A 25,477-nucleotide genomic window follows, 5' to 3' on the forward strand; every position below is an offset into this window, starting at 1 on the left:
CTTCACGATGAAAACCATGTCAATTTGAAACCACGGTACTTAAAAAACATTTCCTATGGGCAAGGAATCAATAAGCCTTTTGGCTTTACTGGTATTTGCATACATTGCTTTCTTTCCATGATTTTAGGTTTAAAGGGAGTGAAGACTGGCGCTCAAAGAAACGTCTCATGCCGGTAATCTGACCTAGTTTCAAATGAGGTGTAACAGAAGTGTTAGACACCACCATCGACATCGATCCAAGAAAATACACACACAGCTTGCTACCGGCGGAAATTAGACACTAGTGTACAGTCAATACATGCATCTAAACGGTCAATACCCACAACACAGTGTATATAGCAGCGATGGACATCTCAGGTCTAGATAAAATATAACAAGGTATCACGTTTCATTACTGTCTGCATTTTGTAGTGACAAGAAGGAACTTCACTTGCAAGCAATGGAAAGTTAACTTTTTCAGAGCGAGGCAAGCGGCTTTGTGCGAGTCTTCAATGCCTATAAGTCATTTTAGCATATATATGTATATAGATACTTGTACAGTAGGAGTTCTTGCTGCTCTGTTGTAAAAGTGAAAGATGAAACGGTTGTGCATGTCAAAAGGAAGTATCATAAAAGATGGTATTAGGTTAAACTATAGTTGAAAATTCCTTTCTATTTTATTATGTACTTTCAATACTCGTATAATTTCGTACCAATCTTTCTTGCCTCATTGGATTTGATGGGGTTTCCATTGTTGACTGATAGTAGTTTCCTCCATACGTTCGTGCTGACGATGTTGATGTCATACTTTTGTGATTGCGTGATGCTCGAATTTGGCAGACATTTCACAATTTAACTGTGGAAATAACGACTTACAGATTAATCGGTAAAGACAAAGTCCACTCTATTTCTTGAAATCCAAACTGCTCTCTGCTGTTATGGGTAGTGCAAAAAAAACAACTCTGATCTGATCTACTTGGTGTACATGTGCTCTATGAGCATTACACATTGTATGAATTCACATATATATGGGCCCTAATTAATATGTTGATAAGACAGTTAAAAGAGGGGAAAAATTTGTAGTTTGGGTTGTTTGGTTAATGCAAAAGAATCTTAAGGTTTCTTTTTAAACAATAAACAAGGAATAAAGGAAGGAAGTTTCTTAGACCTGTTATTGTGATCTATTGTAGTTTAAGTTTCCACATGAAGGGGGAGAATGAGGAAGATTTAGAAGAGGAAGGGGAGGATGTGAAGATGGAGAAGAGGAAGGGAAGGATGAGGAAGGGGAGGGATGAGGAAGGAGAGGAAGGGGAAGATGAGGAAAGAGAGGGGTGAATTCTCATCCTGCAAGAATGAGGATGAATAAGTGGAGGATGAGGAAGGATGAGGAAGGGGAAGATCAAGGAAAGAGAGGGATGAATTCTCATCTTGCATGAATGCTGACCCATTTTTTACAGTATAAATTTACAAGCCTGCTCCCCTATGACAAAGACGCCCCACAAGTGCTACCCAGTCCCCTGGTAAACCTTGTGACCTCTCTGCTATCAAATCTAGAACAGTTTTTATTGTCACTATGACCTGGGTTCAAGACCTTGCCCAGAGGATGCTGAAGGATGACATGCTTTGTACCATAGAACAATGCTAGAATTACTTGTGATTGTAAAATGCAAGGAGATATAACAAGACAGTTATACAAGCTTAGATGATTACTTAGAAATGACTTGCATTCAGCTACATGTAATGTGCTGTGATGCACTGTATACAGTACAGTACTGTAGGAGGCCCAAGTTATGCATTCTGCTGATAACTGACAAACACCTCTGTTGAGCTTTGAATAGGGGATACCTGAGCATTGTTGACTCAGTAAATTGCTTAGGCTGTCTTTTGTGATGGGATTATGAAAACACCATGAGAATAGCTGAAAAGGCCCCTCATAGGCTCCAGTGAACCTTGTTTATTCCATGGTTAGTGTTCTAGCATTCCTGGGGTATATGGTATGTGAATTACTGTGGTATAATCTGATGCAACCGAAGACTTAAAGGTCATCGGTTATTGGCCTCAAATTTAAAATGCTAAAAAATTGCTAGAAGTTTAAAAATAAAAACTGTACATTCCTTGAAGTTCTGATTCTTCTACTTTCATTCCCAGACACTGAGGAGAGTTTAAATATACAGTGTAAAAGTAAGTTGGCCTGACGTTTCGATCCTAGCAGGATCGAAACGTTGAAGATCCTGCTAGGATCGAACGTCAGGCCAACTTACTTTTACACATTCTATTACACAGGCTCTCTAGTGGATAAGCAGTTTGCTAACAGTTTTATTTTATTTTGAGAGTTTAAATAGACGATTAAAGTTTTTGGTTGTGGGTAGCTACATTCAGAGTGGCAGCCTAAATACTTGTTAAAATTTGATCATGGATGACCATTCTCTGAAGTTCTAGCATATTTTGAGGCTTAAAATTTGATCATGGATGACCATTCTCTGAAGTTCTAGCATATTTTGAGGCTATACTGATGACCTTGAAATTAAAGCCTAAAAGCAATGCTTAGCTATATATGCAGTAAATCTGGTCAGATAATGGCAACTTTGAATCTTGATGTGTTTGCTACAAGTTTGAGAGGTACAGTGTTGTACAGAGCATACATGTTTAGAATCCTGTCACTGGTCAAAAAGGAAATTAAGTAGTAGGTTAAAATAAAGTCCACTTTAAATGACTGTTTATCATGTTCATATTGTTGTTTGTTTGCCACCCCCCTCCCCCCTTTTGCCACTTAACTCCACCTTTGTATGGCAAGGAGATTTACATATAATATGAGCAGTGCTTTTTTAATTGACATTGACCAAAATTAATTTGATTAACTCTATCACATACATATTGAGTGAAAGAAAGTGATAGTTACGTTTAAAAAATTATTGCAAACTTAGTAATCATGCAAATCCTATCAAATTCTGAACTTACACATAATTTGGGATGTTTTTGAATAGGAAAACAAAAATTGTACAGATGTAGATTAGTATGGAATGATAAAAAAACAGGTATTAAAATACTTCTTAGGACTGCACACCCCCTCCCTCCCCCATTCCCCTCCCCCTAAAAAAAAGAAGATTAATAAAAAGCAGAGAGATGATGTATAATTATTGCCAAATTTATACTTTCTCCTCTAAAATTACTTCTATAAAGTAAGAATTAATTTCACCTGCATGTGAATGTTTCCTTTGTACAAGTTAGCGGAATGGACCGCGTCTATCGGCAGATGGCGCAACTTGGCTTTAATGCCATAAAGTGATCTCGAACTCTCGATTTGAACAGTATGCAAATTCAAAATGTAAATTTAACATGCTGGATATCTAGATTTACGAGGAGGGCATATCTCCTTCCCCCCCACACCTGCAAAAAATCCTTTGTTCAGGACGTCATCTGATATTTGAATAGTACTTGGGGGCATTGACTAGAGCAGGTATAGCATTTTAATTTTTTTTTTTAAATCTTTCTCTCTCCAGTTAAACATTAATATATTTCACATGCCCTGCTATATGCATGGCCTACTCAGCCCTTTGGATGTAATTGCACAAAGACATATTACTATGTAGATGATCGTGATATGGGTCAAGTGTTCATATCCCTAAGGGACTCGTAATTTAAGAAGACAATAAAGGTATATATCCAGACAATGCTGCTGACGATTATTTCAAACTGAGGTCTGTCTAAAAATGGTGGATATGAAGGTTAATTTAAATACAAGATTAAATGTTTTTTTAAATCTTTTATCATTTTTCATCCTCTTAAATGTAGCTCATTTCTTAAATATTATGTAAATTGTACATCCCTCAGGAAAGGAAAGAGTTGTCATTACTGTGGCAGTGTCTCAGAATAGGAGAAAAATGCTAAGCCTGTCGATTCACTAATTAAAGGTATGCTGTATTGGCCCCAAATATGCTAGATATTCAAATATGGTCACCTTTGGTCAAAATTCTTAAACTGTTTTTATTACAACCTTCTATGAAATCTTCCTCACTGGGATATTCAGTCATCTTGTGTGTTCCTTAAAAATGTCTGAGAACAATTTGGAGAGTAAAGTCCTCCAGGAATGTACTTTTTGAAATCTTCTACCTTTAATGTACTGTATAGCATGCTATGATGTGGGGCCTATACTGACTACCTTTAATTAATTGTATGCACAGCCTTGACAGGCCGTTAATTTTTAACATCCAGTCATCGCTGTCATCAAGTTCTTTGTCTTTGTTCTCTGCTGAGAGATTTTCTTTCTTTTGATGGTGAATGTGATCACGGTAATGAAGTATTTAGAGGCAGAGGATGTATGGGGCATTAGGAGAAGGGGGAGGGGAATTTGGAGAGGATGGAAGGAAATGCTGCAAATCTTATTTATATACAACATGTTGATGTTCACTAAACAAGCAACTAACACAGGTACTGTGTTAGTGCAATACATAAATATTTTGTCCCACGGTTTTTGTGTAATCTTTTTTGTTTCATGTTCATTTGCAAACCTATATTTCGTGCATGTTTTTATTGTTTCTGGTCAAATTTTGATGGATTAATATAACAATCATGCATGTTGTAGATGACCTTTAATGTTCAGGTCTACAGTATAGTTAATCATACAGCGTTCACATAAAGACCCTCATACAATAAATAAATATGTGGCAGGCATTGCAGACTTATTGGTAAACAGAGGTCTTTTTACGACCAAGGCAGGTCAATTACGTCATCTCAAGAAACCTTTGCATGATAACATTCTATAGTTGGGGTCTATACAGCAGACCTTTAATACGGGTCGTGTTTTTTAAGTGCATTACATTCCAAAATGTGTGTTCGTTCATTGTAACTACAAGTGGATTCTGAGATAACTCTACATCCAATAATATTGTCAGAACCTTATTCCCATGTCTTACAGTACGTATATACTAGATTCTAGTTAACCCAAAGCTGTGTAATTGGTGGTATGCAATCATTCCAATTGCCTTCTGTTGACCTGGCCTGGACTGTGTGTGGTATGCAATATTTTTTTTTGACAGATATACTGTATATTTACATAATTGATGTCATACTGTGTTACACAGTTCCTGGACATCTCCTCCTCCTCCTCTTCTGCATCAATTGATGTCTTGTTTGTTGGTATAATTTTTTTTACTCCTTCTCCCTATAGCTTCATACCACCAGTAGTAGGAAAGACAAAATTTATATCTGACTTTAATACATGCTGTACTTGGTTCTTAGATATTGAGGCTACTTACTGGCTAAATGAAAGAACATTGCTGTTTGCCAGGAGAGGAAAAAATGCAGTTGAATTTTTCTGCCAGTGGATATTGAACATAAACACATGTGTGATATTAAGCGGTTACCAAATGGCAGTGGCGTAGCTAGGGGGTCAAGGGAGGGCACATGTCCCAGGTGTCAGGTTAAGGGGGCGCTGAAATGGGAGAATGAGAGTAAAACAAGAAGCACTTTTTAGAAACACATGAAGAAATTTATGTATGTTGTCAGGCATGAATATTTACCAGTTACTAATAAGAATCTGAACTGAATGTAGTTGTTTTTATGAACAAATTTAAAGATTGTGATTTCTTTTCAGTCCATTTCGACCATTTTCTCTTATTTTTATTCTGTCCTGTATTCTGTAATGACTACACTCATGCGCAATTTATTTTTCTTTCAGTAGTAGGGGGGTCAGTCTAAGAATCTGCATGATTTTTGCACCTAACATTAATATAGGCGCTAAATGTTACTTCTTATTCTCAGCAAATATTATTGAGCTCTGTAGGATTTCAAAAACCTGTATACTGTAATGTTTGCTGTCATGAAGGAAAACTACAAGTATAAAGAAATGATAATGAAAAGAAATTCATTGATAAATTTAAAATTCTTAAATTCAGATTTCTTTGTTCGTGTCATTTACATGACTTTCATCAAGTGCTATTCACAAACACAACTATTCATTTAGAGATGAAATTTGAAACTGAAAACAACAAAAAATGACTTTCTCTTCCGCGATTTTCTCACCAGACAGTCTTTACAATGTTAAATGACCGTGTAATTATAATTGTGCATTATAGCAACCGTGTGTTTCCTGTAGTTTTTTGCAAACCCTGTCACATTTCGCCCAAAACCCCTATTTCAATTGAACAGATGAGAAGACATCATCAGAACTTCAAATTTCTGTCTATCGAATGAACCATAACTATAAGCAATTAAATATACTCCCTTTAAAAATGGTTCAAAATTTCCTCCACAGGACAGACAGATTTTGACATAATTAATTACATTCTTTTAGAGGAAATATTCTTGATTCTTCCAACTTTTTTCTTTCATTATTTGTATAAAGCGAAACTTTCGAGACTATACGACCAAACTGCTGAAGTTACAGTCTCCAACAGGATCTTAGCTTTGAAGATTAGTGACAAATTGACAAAGACACTCACCCACCGGAATAAAATATGTGCTATGAAAGGAACATTGATTCATTATTAATTAATGAATTCTTTGTTTCTGCATGTCATATAAATGTGTCAATGGCCAAGCTCCTAAATATTTGGCTAATTATTTGATTAAAATAGGAAAGTGGGGTATACTCTTAGTCTTAGGTCTGGAACTAAGTATGTCGTTCCCAGAACTAGGACGAAGACCTTCGGTGATCCCGCTTTTTCTGTGGCAGATCCGAGGGAGTGGAACGGCTTTAATACCCACTGAAATTCAGTCGTGTACTTTCCTTCATGAGCAAACTTAAAACACATCTGTTCCTGGGGGGGGGGGAGGGGTGCATTTCACTAGTACTGTTTTAGGGTGTGGTTGTGTTTTTTGTAAAGTGCCACTGCATATAGTTTCTATAGAAGTGTGTGCTATGGCTGCCATTATTATTATTATTTATTTATTTGTATTATGATTATTATGATTATCTGTATAATTTAAAATGGAATTTTGATCTGTAGTAGTGAATAACATTGAGTTCATACTGTGCAATTTGGATAGTGCAAAATAAATGAAAATAAATCCCAAAAAATACATAAATAAATAAATATTGAAAAAAAAGTACATGAGAGACCAAGTTTAAGAATATATTTCTTTTTTCATAACAAATCATTTTGCATAACTAGAAGAAAACAGTACATTTTGCATGATGGTTTTACTTTGTCGTTTGCTCACATGTCTCAACACAACCTAAGCACTCTCTCTCTTTCTCTACTGTGCCTACTGTAGAATGAACTTGTAATCTTTTTAGCGCTGTACACCCTCTATATTACCAGATGACCAATGATTAATAATCTTCCTTCTCATTCTAAAGCTCAAAGTGCTCAGAACATGTTTTTCGACTCAGATGATAATCTGTTTGAATCTTTCACAACCATTTGTAATCTTTCAGTTTTTTACTGAGGAGTTGGAACATTGTCGAATCATCATGTGTGCATAGCTCGATTTAAGCATACTTTCTGATTTAGGGAGGAGATGGGTAAAGCTAATGTAGTCACTCGTAAAATACCCAAACTTGTTAGGTTTTGGGATATATCTAAAGACTTTTGCTTGAAGATACAGTATATCACTTTAATATCAGATGTGCTATTTTATTTGTGAGTTTTCTGTTTTGTTTCTTGTCATTGTGTGTGTTTTACTGATGAAAGGAAATGATATGACTCGATGTTTTATTAAGAAAGTATTCTTATTCTAATGAAGTGTGCCATGTTTATTGTGATGGGAAGACTTGACTGTACATACTTATACACTGTGGGTAGCATACTTCCTGCTCACTAGACTAAAGGCTTAAAGCAACATATTACCTTCAAAATGAGCAATCAAAGAAGAGCATAAAGTTACTGTATGGTCAAATTCATTATTTTAAATGAGACCTCTAACAATTTTTTTTTTGTAGGTTTGGTCTTTCCCAGTGTTTTTGGTGTTATTTGCAATAACATGAGATACTAACATGCCTTGTTATCTTGAATTAGCGAGGTTGATTATATTCCAGTATAAATGAAGTCAAAGCAAAAAATTGGAATACTTTTAAATTTACTGTGTAAATATATACATGTATGTGGTTATAGGCTGTAAGTAGCAAATGGAAATGTGGTGAGGGGGAGGGAGGGTAGGGGATGGGGGAGGTTGTGGCTGTGCAAAGAAAATGTTTATCCAAATGGGATAATTACTTACTTTACTAACTATCATTTTTTGGTAAAAGAAAGAAAAAAGGAGATTCTCATTACCATTGGTGTTAGAAGATGTACAGTAAATTCTTGTCTTACAATGAAATTGATTCTTGAGATTGTTTTTGTCGATATCTGAATGAAGGGTAGTTGGAGCCACTCAAACAATCTAATTTTGATTGAATGAAAACAACAGTCTGTGGCTCAAAGCATCAATTTGGTGGAAAAATTATCTTTGCCATTCAGAGAATTGTTAAACTGTTGCCCTGAGGGATAAACCAGAAAATTTCTTGGAAATCAGTTTCTAACATGATAAAGTGTCATGCATCATTTTTCTAGAATTAATATACAACCATTAACTGTCAAGATACTGTACATCAAGTCATTATGTTAGCAAACTCTCGAATGGTGTCCTACATTTTCAGTATGCGGTGGAAAATCCAAATAATTATACTGTATTCTATCATCAGAGGGACGGTCTATATCTTCTCCGCCTCTATACTAATTTTACAGAACTTTCAAAAGGGTTAAAATAATGAATATTTAATTCAAAAAATAATTTGTCTCTCGTATGTATCGTGTACCTTTAAATGATGTGCAATGAAATGCCTATTCTTTTGTTTTCACAAACAATGGGAAATAGGCTATTAATTCTTATTAATAAGTCGAATAAAGGTAAACAACAAGAATGATGTGTATAATATGTACAGTATGCTATGAATGACCATAGGTGATTGAAAGCAACTTTCAGGGTTTCTTAAAATAAGTTTTACATTCGGTCTACTTGATTAATCGGTTCAAGAACTTTGTTTTTTTGATACAGTACTAGAGGTGCTACAGTAAAACGTTGTGCAGACTTTGATGACAGAAATTATACAACATGTCAACCAGTGGTCAGAAGGTAGCATACGCCCATTAAAAGCCCCATTGACTTACACACTAAATCACAAAAGTAATGTGGTCTCTAAGTCTAGATAGAAGTTTTCACTAGCTAAACGCTACCCATCACCGGATAGCTGACAAGTTGGCCTTTCATGGCACCATCAATTTTCCGTACCATGACCATGTAGATTTTTTGCTATCCGAGCCGGAAGTTTTCGTCACTTGTAAACAAACCTCTTCACTCAGTGGTAAACAAATTTCCTACGCTGCTCCCGGGAGGCCTAAAGGGGTCTAAAATTGCCTCAATTGACCCAATTTTTTCACCACATGTACTTCCATTCATGCTCTTCAACATGCAAGCCACAAAAAACTAGATTATGATTGATAACAGGTCACAAAAGATGTTCTCCCGCTGCTTTTTGGCACTTTTCCTGAAGGAGAACAATCGAGCGGATTGATATAGACTCTAATAGGAGTATGCCACCAGAAGGCACTATTCATTTCGCTACCCACTCACCTGTCTTCCCACAACCATAGCACTCTCGCTCTAGAGTGAAATGGTAGCCTCTCTAGCACTGTTTGCGCTCCTTGACCGATTACTTCCGATCACTGTGCACGGAAGTCACTTTACAGTGCATTGCTGTGTATAGGGTTATCAACAACTGTGAGAGTTGTGTTACCTCAGTGTCTATATCACAAGGTATATGTTTTATTACCATGGGTACGTTGGAATTATGCACTGACAATTAACCATATCTACAGTTTACAGATCTTCAGTGACTGATTATTCTCCAGGTTAAACTTGCTGAGATTTTTTATGATCACAACACGGTCGATAGCGGTTGTCGTGAGAAAACCGCAAAGGAATTTATAACATTCTGGTTGGATTGAATTTTAGCATAGTTTTGGAAACAATCGTAAGAGAATTTAAGAACATATTTGAAATCAGCTTTAGTCTTTTAGTGTACATTGCATTATTTTACGCTCATAAGATTGCTTTAAATCTCGAACCTTTGTCATGGTAATGGACTAGGCCTCTGTAACAGTAAACTGGCGTATTTAAATCTCCAACATTCATCTCTCTTCAGAGCATCATTGTGTTTAGATGGCACTGCAGTGTTGAGTTTCTTTTCTCAGGGAAAAAAGATTGTTTACATGAATGGTATCCTGTCAAACAGGCCTTTATATTTAAAGCACAGTGAGTGATTACTACAGAGAGAGAGAGAGAGTGGATAGTGAAACAAGAATAAAAGTAGGAATGGGAAAAAGTCTGAATTGTAAATGTAAAGTGTCACCTAATACTAGGTAGTACTGTAGCTACCTGTGCCGGTTATCAATGGCAGGGAATGATTCTCTTGATTTATGTGCTAGGAGAAAGTAAGAAAGGGTAGAGGTACATGTGATTTGTTTCAAAGCATGAGTTATTGTTGAAACAAGGTTGATAATATAAACATGCTGTAAGTTGTAAGTTCGAACAACTTTTCACTGTCCTTCTGCTCTAGCAGAATCCTTACTTCTATTCTGGCTTCTAAGAGAGGAGACCATGCCTGTCACATACAGAGGTGAAAGTTGCTACAAAAAGACTATTTAATCAATCTCTAAATAGTCATGTTGCTTTCTAGCTTACCTGTCTCCCCACAACCTCACCCTACTGTGTCTATAGAGAACACCATTTCAACACTGTACTGTACACCATTTCTGTACACCATTTCTGTACACCATTACTGTACACCATTTCAACACCATTTCAACACTGTACTTCCTTAGCGACCAGTCATTTCCTGTGACTGACCCTCCCTCATTTTTTAACATCTAATGTGCCAATGACAAGTTGTCTCAAATTTATGTGGATTTCTTTATATTGTACGTGAATCTTCGTAAAAATCTTCCAAATATGTACCCACCTCTCTTCCGTCCGATACTCAGTCGAATCTGATTTGGGCACAAATTCTGACACCGATTCTTGCCCAAAAAAATTGGCAAATTAAAAAGTTCTATCGAAATCGAGAATGAAGTGGAATTTCCCCGGATGAAAAGGTCGCAGCCAAAAACAGGTAGTGGTAGATCTGGGAAGGAGAAGACAGAGGGCAGTGTTCTGGATGTCTGTGGGATATTGCAGGGAATAATTTAGCGTTCAAATTTTGCGTAGCAGTTTTGAAGGGCTTTGACCGTTTTCTCTTGTAAAATACTATGGTTCCTTCCCGTGTACAGAAACTGCTATACATCTCTGTGCATTGAACGTTACTATGTATGGAATAGTATGTTACGATGCGATACCGGATATATTATTCCCTGTGTAGGGGGCGCTGTATGCCGGTGCGTTTCCAGTCGCATAGTCTAGGTAGATGATGAAGTGCGTATATATGTAGATTAGAGACAGGCAAGTATCGTCTCTCGTAAAATCCCCTAACCAGTTTTGGTTTTTTGTATTCCATTATCAAAGGGAACTCTAGTAGATTCATACATGGCCAAATATTGATGTATTATTTTGACTTCAAGCCATATCACAATGTACAATAACCCAGTACATTGAATTAATTCTCAGAAAATGTGTTTGAAAATGTGTAAAATTTGCTCAAATTTTTTTAGGTGAAACACCATCAGGTCTTGCCCGGAATTGAGTCGTGCGAAATTTTGCTCTCTCAGTAAAATTGTTTTGACTGTCCATAAGTGCAAGGGGAATCGTTTTCTCTTTCAAGTGTTTTATTGATATTGTAACGTAAACGAAAGCTGTTGATATTTCAGCATGTGTGCCAAAAGTCAAATTAATGAGCGGGAGTCTTTGGATTTGAGCAGACACTTTGAAATTGTCAGCATCTTCTACAAAGAAAGGGGCTAATAAAAAACTGTATTTTTCAATAAGTAAAGCAGGAAATATTGATGATCTTCCAAGTCATGTCACGCCATAGAGGAAGAAGAAAGTGAAATAGGAAGAAGAGAAAGAAGGAGAAGGATGAAAGGGGGGAGGGGGAGGAGGGAGGAAGGATGGGGGAGGAGGGAGGAAGGATGGGGGAGGAGGGGGGAAGGATGGGGGAGGAGGGGGGAAGGATGGGGGAGGAGGGGGGAAGGATGGGGGAGGAGGGGGAGATGTGGTAAGGAAAGCGAATAGGGAAGAAGAGAAGGTTAATAGCTGTCAAGTGGGGGGGGGGGGCATTTGAGATAGAACAATGTTAACTGTGAAGAAGAATCCAAAATTGGAGAGAAATTTCTTGTAAAAGTGAGGGTGGGAATGTGAGTTCGAGGAGGTGGAACACAGAAGGTAGATTGGTTAACAACAGTTAAGGACTGTGTCATATATCAAAGTATTGCAAAACTTGCATAGATGTAATAAGTCATGCTACAGAAAATCATCGCCACCATTAACCTGCCTTAAAACTAATAATTAGCTTCAGTTATAAATATAGATTTTTGCCAACTCCTCTCAGATCGGAACAAGATGGCTCCTTCCTTCTATCCCCATGCTCATCCTGCACCTAATAAGAGCTAACCTTTGTTCCATCTAATTATTGCTCCATTCATTGCTTGATGGTCCAATTTTAGCTGTCTCGCCATCCAAGGTCTCCTTTGAAATGTGTCCTCAGTCTTGTTTTGTTGTTGTCATGGCCGGTAGCCTGTGAAGAAGATCCTGCTATGATCAAAACATCAGGCCCTCTTAACTTAATTCATATTTACGTACACTAGTAGGCTTTTTCCAGAAGATTTTTCTCCAGAAGATTTGTCTTTAAATGAAACTAACTGAGCACTGTAGACATAAGAGGCCTCCTACAAAGGATGCACTCAAACACAGAAGGTCATTGACCCCAAGGGTCAACCAACTAAGATCATTGACCCCAAGGGTCAACCAACTAAGACCTCATTGAATTATATTCAATAGACATGTGAAAGTTTCATCTACCCACTCAAAGTGGAGGGGGCGGGAGGGGGGGAGACAGTTTGATATTGTTTACATTATTAACATTTCATTTTAATTTAAAAATTCGGCAAGTCTTATTTACTATAGGGTTTGCATAATACCAAGTGCTCATGCAAAATTATCAAAATTATAAGAAAATAACGTAAAGAATTCCAGAAACTTGCCACTCGTTCGTTGAATATTGACAATACTTTTGAATTGTCGTATCTTCAATTTAACCTTTGTTTTTTCCTTTCTTTCTTTATTGTGTGTGTGCAGTCTGCCAACAGCTGAACAAAATGCCACATGACAAAAACTTGAAAGATTTCTTAAAACAGAACGACCTCCAAAAATATCATTCTGACTTTGTGGACAAGCTCGGAGTGACCGCGGTTGACCATTTGGTGTACGTACAATCGGATGATGTCAAACAGTTGGGCATGTCACAGCCAGAGTGGAGACGCCTAAGAGCCTCCATGAAGAAACATAAAAAGAAGTCTGGAAAAGAGGCAAGTATTTATTAAAACTTGTAATTCACAGCGCGTACTCCCTCACCTCATATAACCTATGCATTACCGTATTAACCTCACTCTAGCATCTGGCAATTGTCTGTATGTGTATGTGGCCATCTCACTTCCGTAATTGCCAGCCTTTTGCGCAAGTATCGCTCTTTCATTGCTCTTAATAAAGCTTAAGATTTCAATCACTTCTTATACTATTATCGTTGCTTTTGTATTTCTATTTCATCTGTTCAACGTCCTGCACGTTTGAACTGCTTTTTGTCAATTTAACGTTTCATTTTACGTAATTTTCGAACGTGTAAACAAGGAGTGGTCTTCGATTTCGTTTTGATCCCGATGAAAAGACGAGATGAGAATTTACTCGACTCCTCATTTACATGTCTCCTCACAATGGATGCACTCTACTGTAGCTGTGCCGTGTGTACAGCATGTGGTAACGAAAATTTAGGACTGTATAGTCTCTCGCTGACCGGCTCATTCTGGTCTTCTGCCCTCTTTGTTATACCACCCATCCAGTCTCTGGAGCACATAATGAGAGTATAGATTTCTCAAAAATGTCCTTACCTTTGGTATTAATATCATCTACTTGAGCAAAGAAAGAGTATTTGGTTTTTAATTCTCATGGAAGGTGAAGAGAATATACAGTATCTGGTAATGGTTGTTTTGTGTAAGGTGTTTGTGAATGTGTGTGCGTTTGTTTTTCTATCTGACCGAGGACTTGAACAAAAGAATTCCAGGTCCTCGGTTGTGATTTCTAAAGAATCACCACGTCCTCGGAAGAATTTCTATTGTATGGAGTATTGTTAAGGTTAGGGTATGTGGATTTGAACAATGGAAAATTCAATGGGGTCCTCGGTTGGAATGTAAAACCAACATGTGTGTGTGTGTGTATATGCATGTGTGTGATTGTGATACCTTGGCTTGTACACAAGATAACATATTGTATTTGATTGTCAGTATTTTGTCACCCAGATACTTTACATATGAGTCTATCAGTGGCCAGTTTAAACAAAAAGTTTTTAAGTTTGTTTTTCTTTTGACTCCCTGCCCCCCCCTCCACCCCATGGGATGTTAATATTTCAACAAAAAGAACATCTTAACATAAATTATCAACACGAACTGAGAGTGCTGGTTTAAAAATAGCTGCAAATATTGAAGTTGTTGGATAATCTATTATTCAAATGAATTAATCACATCGTGAAAGCATATCTAAAAAAGAAAAAAAGAAAAGAAATGGGCAATAAAATACTATCTGTTACTATCTGTTATATACGTATCTTTAGTACTTAATTCAAGATTGCTTGTAACAAAGCTCTGATTGTCGTTTAATGACTTGACAATCTTTGTTTTTCCAGAGCAAAGTGCAAAGTGCACTGTGTCTTTCAAATTTGAAGTACAATGCATATATATCGAAACGTAGGGATGTGTATTCCAAAATCCTGTTTACATTATTAGTGTACTGTACAAAGTTCCCTGAAAGAGTTGCCTTTGAGTTTGGTTGCAATGTTTTCCCCAAACATATGAGTATTTTAAATTGCAAAAGAACCAAAACAAAGTTATTCTCATAACTTTTTTTCACCCAAAGTGGATCTTATTGAGTGAGTATCATAACAGATTAAATTTGATTAAAATTCTCAACATTTGTCGGCAAGTCACTTTTCATCCGGGAGTTTAACACACATGTAAATTTAGCACATTTCAAAAATATAAAACTTTTCAACTTTTGATTCACTCTTTGAAATGAAAATAGATATACGAAACTAATGAGTTATTTTTTTGATGGGATTTTTCTATGGACTAGCATTGCAATAATTACTAATATCAACTAAAAAGAAAAGCCACACATTTAATTCTGTTATTTGTTCATTGTGTTATTTATTGTACGTTGGAAAACACTGATGTCGTGCCTCTTGTGACTAATAACCGATTTATTGTATTATTTCCTGATAAAAAAAGAAGAAAAAGTTCACTTCAGTTTCTGTCATGTGTTAGTCAATCAGCTTTCTGTTTAGATATCTGTCTGTATTCAGTAGAAGCTTCAAATTTAGCACGCTTATAAATTGCCGAAAGCCGAAAAAAAAGTATCAGAAACGATCTCCTGAATTGACATGACCTTATAAATATGGAAGAGGATAGAAAAAAACTGTGCAATTAAAAAGAAACCATGGAATGGATTGTTTTAAGCCATGGTTGTATAGTGGCTGTTAAATTCTCAGGGTGAACGCCCACATTTTTCCACAAGCTCTAGCATAGTTGAGGACAATACTGATGCCATCCATGTACAATTGATCAGTTTCAGTCGTTATTTGGTACTTAATACCACAATGTCGCCCTCGATTTTGCTGTGCTTATCTATTAATGAGAAATTAACTGCTGCCCTCCATTATATGATTTATCTTTTGGGGCCACATATGGTATATGTTTTAATGGCTACTTCATGACAGTTGTGAAGAAATGTATTTCAGAAAAACATTTCAACAAGATTGACAAACCATTACTTGAAAGGAAAACTGTTATCTTTCAAGTTATTTCTTACTCATCCTCAGCTCCGCTTGTATTTCCGTTCAAGTACAGTGTGCATGTACAGAGTCCGCCTATGTACCTGATTTCACTAACAATATCACTCTTTGACAACGCTCTTTTTTAACCGGAAAAAAAAAAATTTGGACATGAGGATAAGGACACTTCTGCTTTGACGTTTTGGAAAGTGATAGTAGTCAGCAGACTTCGGTCTTGTGGTTATCACTTCAGAAAAAATTGCAGGGATCATGACTGTAGGCACAGAAATAATTTTGGTGTGCTGTAGACCGTTGAAAAAACCAAGCTTCCATCGTTGCATCTCTGAAAATGACCCAACTGCCACATAATTTTGGTACATTATGAATATGGTACTGAATGCCATATTATGCGCGAGTTGGACTGCATTCACCCCCATGAAAATTGCGAAGGTGGCTACAGGTATGTGTTAAACCTATAGCTGCTCAAAAAAAGCCTCCTAAAGGCCTCCAAAAGTGTTTTCTTGTTTGTTTGTTTGTTTTGTTTTTGTTTTTGGCATTATACAGAATAAATCAAACTGTTTGAAATGGTTCTATTTCGTGCACTCATTTCCACAGCATAGCATATATTTTGCATTTACAGCTTAGCATAAATCAGTTGAAGTAATTTAAATGAGTCATTATCTCATTTTTGATAGTTTACTAGTCCCTCTGGCATTGATAAATTCTCTTCAAGAAGTTCATGATTGATTGCGCAACTATTTGCAATATCAGATTACCGTACAGCATCGTCTTGCCTTGTAATAATTAGACTCTTACCACCATCGTAGTACCTAGACAAAGGCAGACAAAGGCCTGTCAGTCCTGTCACCTAGCATTTCTAGCAAATTGTGGTCGGCAACATCTTCTGTAATGTAGGTCTACACACTAATTGCCACTTAAACACAGCAGATACTCACTAGTACCGAATGGCCACTTGGGTTGTAAATAAGAAACAAAAAATGTTTCACAAACATTCCCATTTTGTAACATAGTACATACATTGGACTACAGTATACTTTGTACATGTATGTGCAGCATTCAAACCATCTAGTGATATTATTTGGGCAGTTTACATACACTTCAGTGTTCATTTCGTTTTAGAAAAAAAACAGCTTGTGCCATCCATCGAAAGTTGAAATTCCGCCAGAGTTTTCCTCAGTGGTGGAGCTAGGGGTATTGGTCAAGGGGGGCGAGAAAGGTCTGTAAGGGCGCTTTCGACACTATCTAAGCGGAGCGCTACCACAGGTTGGCGCGGAGCGTACAGAAATTTTTTGAGTAAAGATACTTCCTAGATCGCCGGAAATTACCCTTTCCTGGCCTTGCTAATTTGCAGATAAACGAAGAATAAATAGGTGTCATCGTCAACAAAATGTGACAAATGTCAACTGGTAGATGAGCTGAAAAAGCTGAAAAGGGCGCCAGCAGTCCATTTGAGTCCGTCAGGGGGGGCATTTGCCCCCCCCTGACTATATGGACGCTCCGCCACTGGTTTTCCTCCAAAGTGTCTCATCAGTTTAACAAAAAATCTTCAAATGGAACACTTTTGAAGATAGTTGGGGAGATAGAGGGGAAGAGGAGGAGAGAGGGAGAGAGGGGGGGGGGAGGAGATAGGAAGACATGAAACACGGTGATGTCCTCCTTAAAGTACACTCATTACCAAGCCTTACACAGTGTAAACTATTGTAAGCCGTGCTTCTTAACCTTTTCTCTCAAATTGCCCAAGTTGGTGAAAAAGTGTTTCCTCATGTCCCCCTCCCCAAATATTTCTACAAATCATACCATGTATTTTTCCAATCACTTTCTTCTCACATACTGTAACGGTGAACATTACGATACTTATAACCAATGCTCATGTTATTAGTAGTCATTGGATATGGCATAATTACAGTAGGCTATGGATGTTCAGTTCAATGATTGATGGGATCCTTGGGCTTGATGCTTTTGAACAAGGTCCTCAATAACCTGGATTTTGCTTGGTTAGTTTGAGATGTAAATATCTGTGATCATGTGTCACATCCAGGCTCACACGTTCCTCGGTTAGAATATCTTCAACAGCGCTGAATGCGTACTCAACTAAATAGAAAGAAGACCATTCCCCACAATTTTCCATTTCTTCACATTTCACCCCCAAGACTTTTTAATTTCCCCTGGGAGGGGGTCCACATGGACCCCAGTTGAAAGTCTTCAAGCTCCCAATTACATTTAGTTGAACTTAGTTTAACCCTTTAGATACAGTCCTGGTTCTAGCCCCCCCCCCCTTCTTCCTTCTCTCCTCTCTTCTCCCATCCCTTCACTTTCCCTTGATGTTCTAAGGTTGTTGGAATGGCTTTCAAATCCACCTGTTTTGTTTGTCCTGATCCTTCCAATATATTCACCTGTTGAAAAGCACTGATTTAAAGTCTTGAAGCTCCCAATTACATTTAGTTGAACTTGGATTGACATTTTATTCAGTCCTGGTCTTGGCCCACCTTCTTCCCCCTCCCCCCCATCCCTTCACTTTCTCATCATGTTCTAAGGTTTGTAGAGAGGCAGTTTCAAATCCTCCTGTTTTGTTTGTCCTGATCCTTCCATATATTCACCTGTTGAATAATCAGTCTCTCTCTCTCTCTCCTCTCCCTCTCTCAAGAATACCACTCACTGATAAACTTTTTAAGTCTGTCTGCAAACATCCTTTCAGAGATTGGCTCACCCCTGAGGTCATGTTCACAGAATAATGGCTCCATTGTTATCCCTCTCTCCTTTTGACTGAATCCTCTATTTCTTTATCTTTAGAGACATTTTAGGTCATGTTCAGGTGACCCTTACCAGTGACTATTTTCCCCATTTGTACCTGTAGGTATGACCAAATTCTCTCTAGTGCCAGATATATACAAAGACACAAACAATCCTTGCCCCTGTTTGGAAATTCTTTAGTTATGATGATTATATGCTGTGGTGAGCATAGATTGGGGTGACCTGTGATTCTCCCTCAAGTCTCTGTTTGCTGTGTGGGTATTATAAGTATATTGAAGCACTGTGTAAGAAGTTTGGCATACAAGACTGCACACTGTTTATTGCTATTATCTTTTACACAATATGTACATGTGTGGATTTTACTGACTATTATTATTATTGCCAGATTTACAGTGTCACACACCTGAAAAAGACAGTACATTTTCGAGTCTGAATGTAGTCAATTAATATTGTTATCACAGCTTCTGTACTATTAGGGGATTTTTGAACTGGTATCCATTATAACACACATGGTCTGTGTGCTGTGTGTGTTTCAAATCACTGTAGTGGTCTGATCGTCTGTATGTAGTTTCTTGTACACTGTCACTGCTAGGAAAGAGGTGTGTGTGTGTGATCACCTTGTCTTGGATCTTGCAGGGTTTACTGTGTTGAGCGAAGTACCGTCTGACTGCTGCTGCTTCATCCGAATATCGTGGAAATTTATTCAGGAATTAAATGTTGGAAATTATTTTGTTTTTGCGTGTTTGTGATGAGGAGAGACTTTGGTTTCATTGGATGTTGCCTGGAAGGTACTTTTGAGAGAATAATAGTCTAGGGTAAGATATTTATCTATTAATCTTTGTTTTTTTTTGTAAGCTCTACAGTATGGAACATTACATGCATGTGCACACTGCATAATGTTAGGAAGTCTCGTATTTACGGTAGTTTCCAACACGGGGTGCATAAAAGACAAGTAACAACATATTGAGTCGAGTGACAAATTGTCAAAAAGTCAGAAACAAGGTAGATACAGGGTTACTTAAATATTACATGGAGAATTTTGGATTGGTCCTGTTACTAAGAATACTTTTGGGAAGAAGTTAAAGGAATTAAGGAGGAGAAGGATGGACAGACTGATCGATCAGATGCGGGTGGGATATTAGATTCAACAGTAGGTCTACGAAGCTGGGATTTTAAACTTTCTTCTGGGTGTGGCTACAGTATGAATGATGTATTCTCTTAGCACCTACTACTCTACCTTTAAGGTATTGAGGGGGAACATGGGAAGTACCTTCTCTAAGGAGATGAGTCATCACTGTGGCAGACTGGTGGTGTGAATGGGTGGATGGAAAGCAGTCTAGATAACTTCCATGTTGAGACTGAAGCCAGTAAAAGATCATTACCAGTCAATTCTTATGACTAATCAGTATTTTTTTTGGGGGGTAGATATAATAGTTTAATTATGATGGTTATTACATTGTTTAACATTTAATGTTCAGAACTGGTGTTTGAATCCCTTGTCGATACATTCATGACAGATTTGAAAAAAAGAGAGGTGTCTTGTGATAGAAGCCAAGGAGCTGCATATTTAAAGCCACCTAGCTAAGTCGATCAATAAAACGTGCATCTTGTTCATCCTTCCCCGACAGTCAACCTCACAAAGCTTATACACTGTACCATACTTGATAGTTAGCAGATCGATGTTGATCAGGGGTGACAAAAATGCCTCGGATCAGATCTTTAGACATAATTTAATTTCTCGTGCCATGTTGAGACCAATGCGAGAGTGACAGTCTTGACCAGATTGACCGCAAATACTGCGGACACATTGTCACATCGTCCATGAGTGTGTAACGTCCGTTGAACTCTCTTTACTTTACATCCTCTCAGCATTCTGTGCCTACCTTGAGTGGCAGACCCAACTACTGTACACTTAACACACAGAGCGTATTAGCCCATAATATTGACATTGTATTCACATAAATCACTAATACCACATATGGATTACTGTACCTCCATGTAAACACCTCACTTGTGTATCTGACACTAGTTGCCAGCATACACATGTGTAACCCATGTATACACACACATTACGGCATGAATGTATCTACACAGAGTGTCTTGAATAGGCCCCGTCAAGAACTATCCCTATATAGTTACACCCAGTGTGTGACCAGTCACATGTCACCTCCTACCAGCAGTGCACTCAAGCCACACAGCTCTAGCTCTATGTATACACCGACACCTCCTGCTGCACAAACATCTACCACTGACTCGCGCAGTACCCCCTCTTATGCCATAGTAAATGTCTCTGGGAACCAGTACAGCAATCCACATGTACAGATCATCCCTTCCATCCCCCACCCTCAGCCACCCCCCTTCAACTAACAACAAAGAAAGACCTCTATGCTGTAGAACATGCATGGATGTCATTCTTGTCTCTCAAGCCTTGAAGGTTAAAGTTCATGCCGATAGTTGATGTTTAGCTCGGTTTTGTTGAGAAATTGCTTTGGAACGCTATTCTCCTAAGATTGAGGAAGTAAGTTGTGAGTGTTTTAAGCTTTTCAGTGTCAGATTTCTCAGCGGAAGAACGCAGCTCATTCGTGTTTGGCCTGATATTTTCATTTACATGTATATACATCTATTGTTTCATCCATGATGTTGACATGAATAAATTGAGAGTTTTAACAATTGGGATCTACATAAACTTATTATTGGCCTTCATTCCATAGATGGCAGGTCAGTGCCCTTTATTTTGATTTCCCTCCAGCAACTCCGTCTTATATGGACCCCTTATACTGTACCACTGATGCATTTCATGCCCTGACATACATGCAGTATGTGCAATATCACTTCTATCATAATCTTGGGTTAACATCTATAGGTTAACATAGGTGATTGAGATCTAACATTTAGTCCCACCCAAAGGAATGAATCTTATGGGTTTTAACACCAAGTGTGTGTGGTTTACCAACAGCTGTCGGTGATTAATCTCTGTTTTCAAATAACAGTGTCAAATGAAATGCCTGTTGCCATGACAAGCCTCTTAAAAAGGTCATCAGTATTTTGCTCTTTAATTTTAGCAAGTTTCAAAAGCTACTTGCCTAGATTCCTAGAGCATCGATCTGATCCTCCAAATCATTCATAGGCATCAAATGAGGATTATCAAAATAGATCATTAACATATATCTCAGTGTGGATAACTACCTTTAGCAGTGGCAATAAAATGCTTATTGAAATATGATGAGCAAGTGTGACCATTATTCTGACTTTCTAGCATATTTGGGAGCAGTACTGATCATGTTTAAATGACTGAATCCATCTGTAGTACTTTGTCTCTAAATTGCTGCATAATGTTGCTGTTTGCTTTCTTGGGGTTTAACACTGGTTAGTTTAACACAATTTTGTAACAAGCGTGCTTCAGTCACTCAAGTAGTAGACATAGTTACAGGTATACCTCCATAAATGTTGAAAATTGATAATTTAAGCATGTTCATGAAATATGATACTATGATAATGGGAAGGAGGTGAAAGGTAAAAGTTGTTGATGGTGATTAACTGATCATCTTGCAGCACTTGGATATTTTTTCTTTGCTTTGTATTATATTTTTAGATCATGTTATTTCAGTATATCCTGTTGTCTGTGTTGGAGAAAAGGTAAAAGTATCTTGGAATCATTTTCTATGGGATGGTTTTGAACATGGATTGTGTGGGCAAGTCCTGTTGAAATATTTATCTTAGTACCAATGGAATTGCTTCTCCCACTTTTCCTGCCCACTCACTCTTTCACCTTCTCCCATCCCCTCCATCTTTTCCTACCACACACCTGATGATGTGCACATTTTACCCAACTTATATATACCAGGGAGCTGTGTTAGAGTAGCAGCTCCCTGTATATACCAACATATATACCAATATATATACATCTATATATATATATATATATATATACACACAAAAACATAATGGTTTCATCCCTTGCACAGCATGACAGGAGAATTTAAGACCTTCAAGCTGGTGGCATGTGTGGTTCAAACTCCACATGCAGTGATTAATGGGGAGAGAGGTCCTGGTAAGAACCATCATAGTTTAAAATCTGTAACCATTGATGATGGATGGGAATTTCAGATCAGTCAGAAGGTACAGGTCCTGCCATGTTTGGTATCTGCACAGTTTCACTACTTCTTTGATGTCTTGTGTACATGATGGCAAAGGATATTTATAAGAACCCAACTTTCTTCTTAAATAGCTTTTATGATATGAGATCTCTTTATGAAGAACAACTCCCCCTAAACAGCTAAGAAAAAAGTTTTGTCTCAAATGGAAGATATCTTTCAGTGTACAATAGTAGTAGTATTAGTTGTATCTATGTGCTGTCATTGTGTAGATCTGTGATGTCACAGTACAGATCTGTGATGTCACAGTGCCTCTAGGATCTGAAGGCCAAGGTACAATGTTATCAGTATTGACATTGAAAACAATGTCTTCTCACACAAAGTCTGAAGACTTGATCAAGTCTTACTCTGACATTCTCAAAATCACATCTGCGCCAATTACATTTTTCAGGGAGATATCACAGATTTATTGTCACATCTGCGTCAATAACATTTATTACAGATTTATTGTTTCTTCTCACACAAGGCTGTAGACTTGACCAAGTCTTAACTCGGACATCTACTTAAGTCACATCTACTTCCATTAACAATATTGATTAATTTCCAGTACTTTTGGTTATTGTTCATATCCTCCATTTATGGTTCAATCACTTCAAAATTTATCACCACTTTTTGGAGCTTACTTTGCAATATTTGAGAGTGGTGTGTTTATTAGCTCATACCAGCATGCTGGTGTGAGCTATTGTTACAGTGCGGCGTCTATCACTCTATCACTCTATCATTCTATCACTCTATCACTCTATCCGTCAACAATTGGTAAAACCGCTCCCACTCGCACAGTGTGTGATGGAATTTTATGAAACTTGGACACAAGGACCATTGGGTATAGTGCTATCAGAGATGGTCCAAAATTTGGGGTGAAAGGTCACCTGTGGGCTGTAATGGGCCATTTTGTGGAAATACGCAAAATGCTTCTTCTCCTACAGAGTACAATGTTGAGGGTTTGTCACGATAGTGCTATGGTAGTTTTACCTTCAGGGTGTTCATGAATTTGAGATCAAAGATCAACTAGGGGTCTTTTGTGGCCCGGGCCGTGGCCCTATATTTTCAAATTGCTCCTGTTCGTACAGTGTATGGCCAATTATAATGAAACTTGGTCACAATGTTCCTCGGGATGAGAGTTACGAGGGGTGTTCGGAAAATTGAGGTCAAAGGTCATTTAGGGGGTCATCGGGGGTCATTCTTTGTAATATTTTCAAATATCTCAATCTCAAGATTTTGATGCATCATATTCAAAGTTGAAATGATGATTGTTGGATTGTGTATGAATAAGGTGATGCCTAAAAATTTTTGGTCAAAAGTTAATTAATTACAATTAATCCCCATTGTTTAAGAAAATCTGAGCCTTCACTTTTTGCCAAAGCTCCTTTAATTTGTCTCCCAATCCCTGCAGTGTTTGTTTACATTTGTGGTTAAGCTCTGCAGAGGCTGTTAGTGGAATTAAAGCAGGACTGGGAGTTGTTATTAACTATTGAACTGTAAGCATGAGAGCCCTACAGCCAATCAGCACTTGCCGATTCTTAGAAGTCTTTGAGCCTGAGGTATGTAGGCAGCTTGTGAAGTTATGTCTTGTAGGGAGTGCTTGTTATGTCTGCTAAGGTAGAGGAGAGGGAGAAAGTTTAATAGGGTAGGCCAGTGGTATTGTTTGAGAGAGTGGGTAAAATAGGATTTAAAGGGGAAAATAGGAATTATAGCCAGTGGTGTGGCCAGGATTCTGCTAACGGAGGGAGGGGGGGGGGGGTTATCCCTCATGGGCCCAAAATTGGTGGAATATGAAAAATGGCCTGAAATTTGGTGGGCCATAAAGTTTTGTGGGCCCTACATTTTTAAGCTCGAAAAGGTATGAGCTTCTGCACCATTGGTGCTCTAGTTGTTGTATTATGCAGCAAGCATGAAACTAAGGCTCCACATGTATGATACTTTGGTTTTCTCACTTGTTACTCTTGAACAGGTCTTTGTTTATTAACGCTAGAGTGAAACACAATCAAAACCAGCTTAACAAGTTTCAAAAAGTTCTTTTCTTGCTGAATCTAAAGAATTAGGGCAACTTCAGCAGTTTTGAATGGGAAGTGTGACCAACATGGAGTGATCATACTTGAATACAGTAATTTGAGCAAAGTCCCAAAATGATGATGTCACTGCTTGTAGTATGTACAGTATTAACTTCACCTTGTGTAATATTTCAATAGGCTGATATATTTGTGACTCATTTGTTCACATATTCTCTAAGTTTGCAGTCTTGGTAGTCGTTGAACGTAGATTGAAATTTAGTCAGTATAGATTTCCACTGCAATTTTATAGTCATGCCCCTCTCCTACTGATTAATTATTTTAATACTTCACCTTCAATACACGAACTGGGTGAGATCCTAATGTGAAAAGTGGCAGAAAAACTGCCAAAAACAAGAGGATACTCAGTAGTGACTTGAAGAATCTTGCGGCAAACTTCCTTCTGAACAATCGTCAGTCGCAAGCAGTAGGATTCACTCAAGAAAATGTGAGAAAAGGGGTAATAGAAAACGGAGTCGAAAAACATGCGTTTTCCTTCGGAGTGGTAAATCCGAAAGGAAGAGATAGTGTAAGGTGTTCCCAGGAGAGGTCACTGGGGGTGCAGTACTACAACTATA

At 37.7% G+C, this 25,477-nt stretch overlaps 1 protein-coding gene across 5 annotated transcripts in view; it reads left to right on the forward strand.

Annotated features, from left to right (window-relative positions):
* The window catches only part of LOC139976288 (uncharacterized), a 101,600-nt gene that overhangs the window by 5,731 nt on the left and 70,392 nt on the right, over window positions 1–25,477 (forward strand). For 4 of the 5 annotated variants that reach the window (XM_071984940.1, XM_071984941.1, XM_071984943.1 and 1 more), the window contains exon 2: window positions 13,186–13,415. In XM_071984940.1, the coding sequence (XP_071841041.1) occupies window positions 13,206–13,415 (210 nt within the window). In that variant the 5' untranslated portion in view covers window positions 13,186–13,205. Of the gene's footprint in view, window positions 1–13,185; window positions 13,416–18,924; window positions 19,513–25,477 lie in introns of those variants that run through there. The other variant, XM_071984946.1, reaches the window with a different exon arrangement.

Source organism: Apostichopus japonicus, chromosome 11 (genome assembly GCF_037975245.1).
Source record: "Apostichopus japonicus isolate 1M-3 chromosome 11, ASM3797524v1, whole genome shotgun sequence".
Taxonomy (NCBI): domain Eukaryota; kingdom Metazoa; phylum Echinodermata; class Holothuroidea; order Aspidochirotida; family Stichopodidae; genus Apostichopus; species Apostichopus japonicus.